The sequence below is a fragment of the Morone saxatilis genome, unplaced genomic scaffold (genome assembly GCF_004916995.1).
Source record: "Morone saxatilis isolate NCDOM2014 unplaced genomic scaffold, NCSU_SB_2.0 Contig1, whole genome shotgun sequence".
In the NCBI taxonomy this organism is placed as follows: domain Eukaryota; kingdom Metazoa; phylum Chordata; class Actinopteri; family Moronidae; genus Morone; species Morone saxatilis.
Genome location: NW_023339651.1, coordinates 5,321,799 through 5,331,927, shown reverse-complemented (window position 1 = coordinate 5,331,927; position 10,129 = coordinate 5,321,799). Strand labels below are relative to the sequence as shown.

The 10,129-nt window shown below is 42.7% G+C and overlaps 1 protein-coding gene across 1 annotated transcript in view; it reads left to right on the top strand.

Moving 5' to 3' along the window:
• The first annotated feature begins 4,745 nt into the window (after window positions 1-4,745).
• The window catches only part of sdk2b (sidekick cell adhesion molecule 2b), a 241,703-nt gene continuing 236,319 nt past the window's right edge, over window positions 4,746-10,129 (top strand). The window contains exon 1 of the mRNA XM_035672191.1: window positions 4,746-5,508. Within this exon, the coding sequence (XP_035528084.1) occupies window positions 5,370-5,508 (139 nt within the window). The 5' untranslated portion in view covers window positions 4,746-5,369. The remainder of the gene's footprint in view (window positions 5,509-10,129) is intronic.

The window sequence follows — 10,129 nt, the reverse complement described above, 5'->3', positions numbered from 1 at the left end:
TTTAGCAATTTTTCTGCAGTAGTTGTATTAAAAATGTAATTGTTCTTATGGACGAGAAACATAAAGAAAACAGTACTAATAAAAGATAACACAGTTGAAAACTAACTTCCAGATATTTGGTGGATGTTTCAAGGTTGTCACTAATTCAGTAGATTGACTAAGGTTAAAACCTCAATCTGTCCAAAGATCAGGGACCAGCTGTGTAAACTCTGGCAATGTATTCATTTTTGGCACATACCTGGCCAATAAAAGTGAGTCTTCTGGTCTGATTCTGATTTATTCATTTGATCCTAGATCTTCCTGCTGATCCACACTGACTTTTTGGGGTATCAAGCAGAAGGTGTCAGGGACGTTATGAAAGCACTGACAGCCAGAAAAGCATTTAAAAATTCAACAGCAACATCTCTTGTTGTTTCATGGGATTTTGATCTCAATGCTGTGAACACCCCAAACAAAGTTCTATTCACCTACATTGTATTGGTGTAACAGCAGAATTATTAAATAAAACCAAAACTATCTTCATGGCTCAAGACCACTCAGAGGTGAAAATATATTTTTGGGGGAATTTTGGTGAACCAACCCTTTAAGGTAAGTACTGCTGTTGCTCCGAGCTTCATGATTTATTTTGCAGTCTATTGAATGTGTGAGAAAGGGAGCGATGTGCATATGTGAATCAGAGGGTGATGCAGTCAGGTGCAATCACTGCTCAGGTGCTACATGATCATATCCATGCACTCAGCTTCATAAAAAAAATTTGAGCATTTTTAGCGTACCACTGTGTAGAGCAGGGCAAGTGGATTATTTGTTGCAGAGTAGTAAAATGGATTCTGTCGTAAAGCAGAAACAACAAGCGGATTGATGTGTTGTTAGTGTGCTTCCCCCATTTTTTGTGTCTGTATCTCAAACCATGTTACTCCCAAAACATCTTTCTTTTTTCCTCTTTCTTTCCTAACTCCTACACCTACCCTCTTTACCTTTCTTTTTACATCATACGCCTCCCGTTGCCAAGGTTGGTGCAGTTCCGCTCAGCATATTTCTTTTCTATTTTGACCATCTGTCTCATTTACACAAACAGTTCTGCTCCTCTTTCCTCTCTGCTTTTTGACTGATCTCTCTCTCTCTTTGATGCATACTATTGGATTTTTCTTTTACTCATCTCCATCTGCCAAAATGTCTACGATTAAAGATCCTTATATAAATTAGACTGTCCATCAGGTTTTTTTTTTAGATTTTTTTTTTTACAAATACAATCCAATTTAGCCTACCTGCTGTGAATGTGACAGTGAAGCACCATGCCTTTGGAGGTGTTGTACCAAAGAAAATATTTTTCAAGTCTAGTTTAGTTGCTGAGCATGTCGAGCCCAGGGTGTCATTATTCTATGACCCTGCCATGGTAATTAGTCCAGGGGAGCCTCCAAAGGAAACAGTGGCCCCCAGATACAATTGCTGGAACCCCCACTGGCCCTCCTTGTGACTTGCATGTGCATAATATGCTTCTGAGTAATAAGCACTGTATGCATATAATGCTTTTATCTGATATTTAACATTAAGTACTATTCATTTAAAGCAACAACGTATATTACTCATGTTAGTTCATGTGAAAGGCAATAACAAATGCATAGCTTTTGTCCATCCATCACATACTCCATCTGACCACTACTATGAAAAACCACTGACTTAGTCTGGAAGGTTGTGACTGTGGAACCTGGATACATGTATGATTTTACCCTATAATTCATTGTTTAGGTAGAAATACAATTATATATACAGTATATATATATTTACTATCCAAAGCTTAAAAACTAAAGGAAAGGAGAAGGAGGTACAGTAAGTCGCTCTCAACTAACCCTGCTCATACTAATGCTCTTATAAGCTCAGAGAAGTGAACTGACCTAAACTTGTGAATGAACAATGCTGCACAAATATCCTTCTAAATGAGGCTCTGTACAGTTCAGAGTGTTTGTGTTGACTGGGGTTGCTCAGATGGTCAGCGAAGCCCCGTGGGAGACCATGACTCTTTCTCTATCAGAGGGAGACTATGAAAGATCTTTATTGTAATTGGCCTTGGAGGTAATAAGCAACGCTCATCACCCCATCGGCCTCCCACCAAGCTCCCATTCCCATTATCCCCTGCTCGTTGCGATTCATTAAACCTCCAGTGAGATTGGTCAGAGTGGTGGAAGAGAGGATGGAGCATTCATTTTGGTTAAGAAGATCCCTGTTCCTTTGATGCTTCTCCTTAAATGGGCTCTAATTGACAGAGAAATGTTAATGGTGTGAGAAATGTTTGATAAATAGTAGTGAGCCTTTCATCTAATGACCTGTGTGTTCGTCTATCCTAGTTTGTCTTTTTCAGGCAGATTATGCCTCGTAGACAAATCTCATGGGAGGTTAATGCATCCACTGTTACCCTCAAGATGTGATGGGTGTGTGTGTGTGTGTGTGTGGAGCAGGTGAACTTCACAGATCTCTCTGAAACACTCAGGAGTCTTCCCTCAGGTCTTTCTTCGTCTTGGAGTTCTGACCTCTATCTTTCAATCTGCACAGCCAACAGACCATTTCTCTGATACTATTTTGCTTTTGCAACTATTGGCATGTTATGTGTGGATATGTGTCTTGGTGTGTATTTGTGATCTTACCTTATCTCAGGTAAAATCTTGACCGAGGTGAGTATCCGAACTGTTGATTGGGGCTTTGGTCTGAGAGTATCTCCAATGATCTCAAACACTGATGCCCTTTGTTGTTCAAAGATGCCTCTCCTCCTCGCCTGTCTTCCTCTCTTTTTCTCTCCTGCAGGCCTCAGAAGATGAAGGCTGGTTTTACCTCTGACTGCCCCTTTTACTTTGCTGATAGAAATGAAATGGGTGAAGAATTTTATGGACATTGCAGCACTTAATGGTTGAAGATTCAGTCTGTAAGAAGCGTCTGAATGAAAATCATGCTGTTTGGGTGAGAGGGTGTAGACAAGGGTTTTTGTTGGAAATAGAATAGAGTAGTATTCAGAGGCAGTGCAGTGGTAATGGCAGCGCGTATAAATATCTTACATTTTCATACAGAAATTAATAGAAACCTGTGTATTTGAAGATGGACAGCAAAATAAAGTACTTGTTGCTTTAAATTAGTGAGAGAAAACTCGCTGGCCGTTCAGGGGATAGTACAAGTATTTTCTCCAATTACTTCCAGTTTCTTTGCCCTCCTTTCCATCTTGTCGGCTGTGCCAAAAATGGCATCCGATGGTCTGGTTTAAAGTGTTAAATATGGATGCCCAGGGCAAGTGTCAGAATAACCTGGAATAATTGCAGTGTGCTGCGGATAACTCTGAATCATCATTACCAGTTGTGTGGTTAATTCTAGGGCCAGATAAAAAGAGTGCCTTAGACTGAAGTGAATACAGCTTGCAGTAAGCTGCTTTAGCACCTGTGATCACAGCTAGCCATTGCTCAACAACACCAAGGGCTAACACCTGGCGGCACTGGCATTTGCAGGGAAAGAGAGAGGAAAAAAACACACACAAACGGCTTTGCCACTTGTGTGCAAAAAAGCTGTGGTTCAAAATACTGTGTCCAGGGATTTTCTAAATTACCCTCTTGCTGAGTTCAGTCACAGTAAGTACTTTGAAAAATCATAGTTGGGTCCCTGAGCAGCCCTGGGGGTGGCCGAGGAAGCACTCTGTCCTGGTTTTCCTGATCTTAACTCTCTTACTATTAACTTTTGTGCAAGGTATCATATTTTTTGGATAAGAGGAAGAAAGCACACAGGGGCCTAGAAATCACGCTGAGAAACAACAGAAGCTATTACCATGGTGCATTATTTCCTTGCTGCCCTGTGGTGGCTTAGATGGGACTCGCCATTTTGCAAAAACATTACAAACATTAAGCACTCCTGTTTTCTCCTGGCAAGGCACTGTCATTTCCAAGACAGGAACATTTGCTCTGTCATGCTCTCTCATCCTCTCCCTCGGCCTCTACTTTACTGATACTGTCATTTTGGAAACAGCATTTGCTCAGTCACTCTCTATCAACCCCTCCTCTCTCTCTCTCTCCCTCTCCTTCTGTCCTCCACTCACTCATTTCTCACCCTCTCCTTCTCCTTGTTCTCCTTCTTTCTCATACGCAGGCAGAGCACAGACAAGATAACATGCAGCAGTTGCAGTCTGGGCTGTGCAAAGACTTAGCACAGCCATTTGTGTCTTTTTCTATTCATGTCATGCACCTCAAACAGCGTAGGGAATTACATTCCACAGCCAAAAGGAAAGAACAATACAACCATGCTTAGAAGGGTGCTACACACCCTGAAAGTACTAAAATGCTGCCAAAATATAAATCCCTATAATGATGCAGTGGGGGATAAAAAAAATACTAGAAGGTCAATAAACTCAGACACATTATAAATCCCCACAGAAATATTACAATGATTTCTCCTCAGGCGCCCTAAGCACGTCTCCACTCCAAACCCTGGCAACACAAGCAAAGCACGTGTTCCTTAAATCATTTTAACAAAGGACTATATTCATTCCACCTTTTGTGGTGTTGAAAGCAATAAAATCCTCTCCTGAAAATCCTTTACAGCTCGGCTGTATTGTAACGTGGAGTGCGTGTCTGCGCCTGGCCGCATGGTGGCGACCTGCGCTGCGATGCCAACACATCAGATCCTATCCTAACGTTTCCTCATAAAGAACCCGGGACTCGTCCTCATCCGACGCACACCGGCAGCCGGGCTCTCCTCCACGGCAGGCTCCGAGCATGACAGTGTGACTACGTGCAAGTCCCCCCCCCCCTCATTCTCTGCTCTCCGAGCTGCTCAACTTCTTCTCAGCGCTCCAGTCAAACTGAATTGCCGACCTTGACAGTGCGCTGTCTGTCCGCTGCTTTCTGGAAGAACTGTAACCACTCGGTTGTTTTTTTGCGGACAGCGAGGGTTGAAGTTTAAAGTAAGAGGCAGGAAAAGAAGAAAACAGCATCTCCAGGACGCAAGAAGAAGTGTCGATGAAAAAGTATGAGGACCAGCTTGCCTTCTTACAGGTGCAGCGGGAAATGGACTGTATTTGGATTTAACCTGGATTCATCTGACTTCAGTTGCATCCAATACTTCAGAGAAACCAACTAAGACCGCTTCGGCACTCAGAGGAAAACAGTGCACTATCCTACAAGGGGGGGTCTGTGGAACTGGTGCAAATTTGAACTGTAAAACAAATACAGACTCTGTTCTGACTGAATTTCTCCGGTGGCGGCAGGCTGCAGCGGCGGCTCAGGTTTTTGCGCTCCCAGATCGGTGCGCTCTGCCCGGCTCGAGTGGCCGCAGGTTCTCAGACACAGCAGGCAAAGGCGGACAACAGAAGAACCACACCGGGGGGAATCGGACACAGTTGCATGCCTCCAGCTCACCGGGCACTTGTTGTCCAGTCTGCCCGGTTTGGGACCATGCTTGAGGACTCCCGGAGCAGATCGATGTGGCGCGCCACATGGATTTTATTTTTTTCCTTACTCATCCACTCCACACGAGCTCAAGGTAAGAGGGACACTAAGAGGGATTAGTCATCACACAGACCCATTAGTGTCTATGCCGGATCTGTGATGTGTTCATTATTCTTTGCCTTTTTCCACGTACCCTATAATTTTCTCATTAGGCTACACATCCCTGTGACACACACACACACTCTCTTAATTGCAGACTAGTGACACACTCACAAATCCCTCGCTGCCTCTATATCCTTGATTAAACATTTCAGTGACACTTTTTCACGTGTTCCCCATAGCCCCCAAACTTCACCTAGAACCTGAGCTTCATTAAGTTCTGATGCTGCCTGAGCTGTCTGCTCTGGTTTTAATGTGATTAATTATGAAGACCTAGTATTTTCTTGTAATAATATTTAAAAACTGTGAATCATTTTTTTCCCTTCTTCGAACATATACCGTCTGCAATAAATATGTCATTAGAAGCCCAGCTGTTATTAATCATCCCCTCTCCCTTGGAAATTAAACTCTGGGCTGCAAACAAGCGCCGCAAATAAACAGATACATATTGATATGCAGCAATTAATGCGAGCGCGTAGAGCATTAAATGTTGGGAATTAATTGGTTCTCTGAGAATTATGCAGCGCGCTTCCCCTGAGCACCGAGGCGGCTACAGCCAAGTGTGGCAGTTTGCATGCAGAGACTGGAATGGGCAACGGTGTGCTGTTTTTCCTTCTTTTTTTTTCCTTTTCTGCTTTCTTTTTTCAGGAGTAGTTACAGGAGCTGGAGTACGACTCAGATTCTCAGCGCAATAATCCCAAAAGATCCCTGTAATATTCCTGTGGAGACTTTGAGGGTGTCTCTGGTGCCCACTGAGAGTCTATGTAACCTCAGGCCATCTTCCTTTTTATTTTTACCCAACTATTATATCCCTGTAGGGTGTTAGTTTTATGGGATATTTGTATAGCAGACTTCAAAATGATGTTGTCATTAATGGCAGTTGGTAAGAGAAAAGAAAAACATGCTACATATTCTGATAAAAGAGACACAACTTTCACTTTGATTTGAATTTTTCTGCATTTAGTGCAGAGTGGGGTCTGTAGTTAGCACCATGGGTCCTTGAGGGGGGCTCCAGGGGGTCTTCATCAAAGTACAGCTTAATTGCTACCTCACAAATATTAAAGTAAGGTAATGGAAAATAATTGGAGAATGATGATCTTGATCAATGGTTGTGCTCCCCTCACAGGGGGTGTACAATTCTTCACATTTTCGAAGTTTGAAAACCTTCAATTTAGACATATTCACAGTACGTATGTAAAACTGGGCATTCATGTGTTTTAAGGTACTGCTTTTGGGTGACACTGACACTTACATGATCACCATGCCGTGGTAAAAAAAGAAGAAGAAGCACTCTTGTTCTTTGCTTTCCTCTGCTGCAACCTCTCCATTGGGGTAATTGGGATTCAGGTATTGCTGCCACTGTAAGGAGAGAGTATTACCTCTCTAGATAGACTCTAAGCCTTCGGTGGCGCTCACTCAATAATACAATGTAGAGAAGATGAAAAAAACAAACAAGGCAGATATCCATCATTCATGAGGGCATATCCTAGTGCCTGACATTTACAGGAGATTGATAACTCCTGTGTCCTAGGGATTAAGAATCCTGACATTGTTGCTTCCACTCTCTATATAACTGGATCTCTCCCTGCTGTCTGTATCTGATTCTGAATGTCCCCAGTCCTCTCTTTTTCCCTTTTAACGCGTATTTAATCGAGCAAGTTAAATAAGTACACATTCTTTACAGCAGTGGCCTGGGGAGAGGGCCTTGCCTATTATTTTATTTATTTTTTTAAGTATGTGCATGGGTGCATAAAGCAATATGCATGCGTGTGTCTGTGTGTGTATGTGTGTGTGGAAGTTGGGGATGAAGACTGCTAGTCACTCTCACTCTCTTCCTCACTCAGTCCATCGAGCAGTGGCCATCAGATTTCATTACGTCGCTCCTGGGTCAAAAAATGTAGGATTTAATTGGACTCTCTTCAGACCGTTCAGAGAGTAGCTCATTGAAAGTGACCCCAGTGTGGGCTGCTCTCTTTCCGTGCGATGATTAAAGAACATGATGACGCGAGTTGCTAGCTCTGGATGGACATGTCAGCCACTGCTTGCCACATTTTAATGACCGGTCCACTGAAACGGCTTTTTAACGACAGGAGAACGGCCTTCATCAGACCAAAGTGCTTTGACGTCTTGCTTTAAGGCTTGCTGAGCGGAGAGGGATAATGATCAGTTCTTGTATTTTGTGTATTGTCATTCATCATCATTCTGCGCAGCGAGAAAAAGAAACATAGCAGTGTCAGTAAATATACTTTAGTACCCGACTTCTAGAACATGTACACCTGGTCTGTCAATCGTTTTGATGTTCTTTTCCAAAATGATGAAGCATTCTGCATTTCAAAGGAAGGCCCTGTAAAACCACCCTATTTTTGGTAGCTGACACATAAGCACACTCTTGGTTCTTGCTTTAAGCATGCGAAAAAAACAAACAGGCCATCTTCCTAACTCACCCTGGATATTTTGTTCAAAGTGACAGTTATAGGAGCTGTCTGGTCTGTCCCACTGTTCACTTCCATTCATTTACTGAGGTCATGCCGAGACAATGCTGGGCTCGCCTGCTGGTTTTGTCATTTCCAACACGTCTATTTTGGAGCTCGGAGCAGCGGGGGAGGACTCTATTGGAATGTCATGTTTGGCATACATACTTCTGCATCACTCAACGTCTGCAGATTAGCCTGACTGGCTACAGCGCGACTTTAGGAGCTTTAGAGGGAGCTGAGGACTTCATTCTGTCAGAGGCGTGGCACTCAGATTAACATCCATGAGGATGGTTATGACAGCGTGTGGGGGGGCTGCCGGGACACTCTGGCAGAGTACTCTGCTATTTCATGCTTTTGTCTGGCAAGGATGCATGTTTAGAATGTTTTTATCTTACTGTATTTGCCATGGACCTTGACACAGTAATAGAAGTCAAGGATGTCATCTCCATTTTAAATCTGTTATGAGATTGGATTGGAATTGTATGGCCGGGAATGAAATGCGTGCAGTTTGGGAGCACCTCTTGACTGCTTCAGGAGGAAGTAAAATTGAATGCATTCTTATCACAGGCGACAAAATAGGGCACATAATCATAAACGTGCTGTGGCAATTTTTTAGTGACCTAGTCAATGGCTTTCAGATGAATAAGTAGAAGCTGCAGCTGCATGTGGCGTCAACTGATTGTTGTCATTCCAGTGCGTTCGTCTTTTGTTTCCTTGACGTGTCTCCTCTTTTCCACTAAATGGTCAGACACTTGCGCCATCAAGATGTTGTGTTTGCGTATGTGTAGGCATGTTGTATTTGTGTATACTTGAGACTTTGAGAAGCCAATCTCATTCCCTAGGTGGTATAACACAGACAGCAGATGTCTAAAGCACAAATCGAGATTATTGATCAAAGCCACCTTTGATCCTTGATATGAGTCACTCTTTTATTAGGCAGCAGACACAAGTGTTTTTTTTAGGATTATTTAAAACTGACGTGATGGATTTGGCCAAAACTGAAGTGAGGTGGGTAATAGAAAAAGAACTGATTGAGATTGTAGTGATACGTGGGGACAGTGGGGTTGAGAGCATGTCTCCAGACTACAAATGCCCTGATTTGTCGCACATCTTAATTGACAGACTGGGGATCTCTGTTTCCTTGTAGCAGCTGTGCCCTGTGAAATGATAAAAAAAAAAAAAAAGATAAAAAAGCAAAGGTGTCCCAAATCCCTGCAGCCACCGCTCTGGCAAAAGGTCACAACATATCGCTTTTAGTATTCAGAGCTTGCTAGAAAACTCATGGTCAAAGTCCAGTGATAGATTTCTCAGAGGGATGTTTAGAGTTTCACTGTGCTACGTTCAATAAAACAAAACTTCCCACCCAAGGTCTCTGGTAGTGGAACGTCCATGAAAGAGGCGTAACTGAAAGACCTCTTGTTTTTCCTCTCTAGAAAGCACTTCCAGAGTTCTTGCGAGTGGGGTTGTATTTATTGATCTGGGCCCTGTTTCTCAATACCAGTCAATGGAAGAGGTTAAGAGTGTTTCTAAGTGGGACTCTGTCAGTTCTCTTACAATTCTACACACATGCTCTGAAAAATAAATCTAGAATGTGGTAATGGCTTACATATTTAAACACTTAACTAAAATATAAAGAAACCCACAATCAGTAGATAACCATATATGCAGATTATATAAAATAATGTTACTTTAATTTTCACTTGTCACTTAACAAGGGCTTCTTTTTATGGCTGAGATGAGGAAGAGAAAGAAGGGGAGGAGAATGGTGACACAAATGCACAAATACTGTATACGTAACTCTCACATAACTTTATATATCCTCTTAACCACAGTGCTATTATACACCAATCAGCCATAACATTATGACCACCTTGGCACCCTGATGGTCATAATGTTATGCAGCCCCATACACAACAAACTGTGATACGCTGTGTGTTCTGACACATTTCTATCAGAACCAGCATTGACTTTTTCCGCAGTTTGAGCTACAGTAACTCGTCTGTTGAATCGGACCACACGGGCCAGCCTTCGCTACCAATGTACATCAGTGAGCCTTGACCGCCCATGACCCTGTCTCTGGTT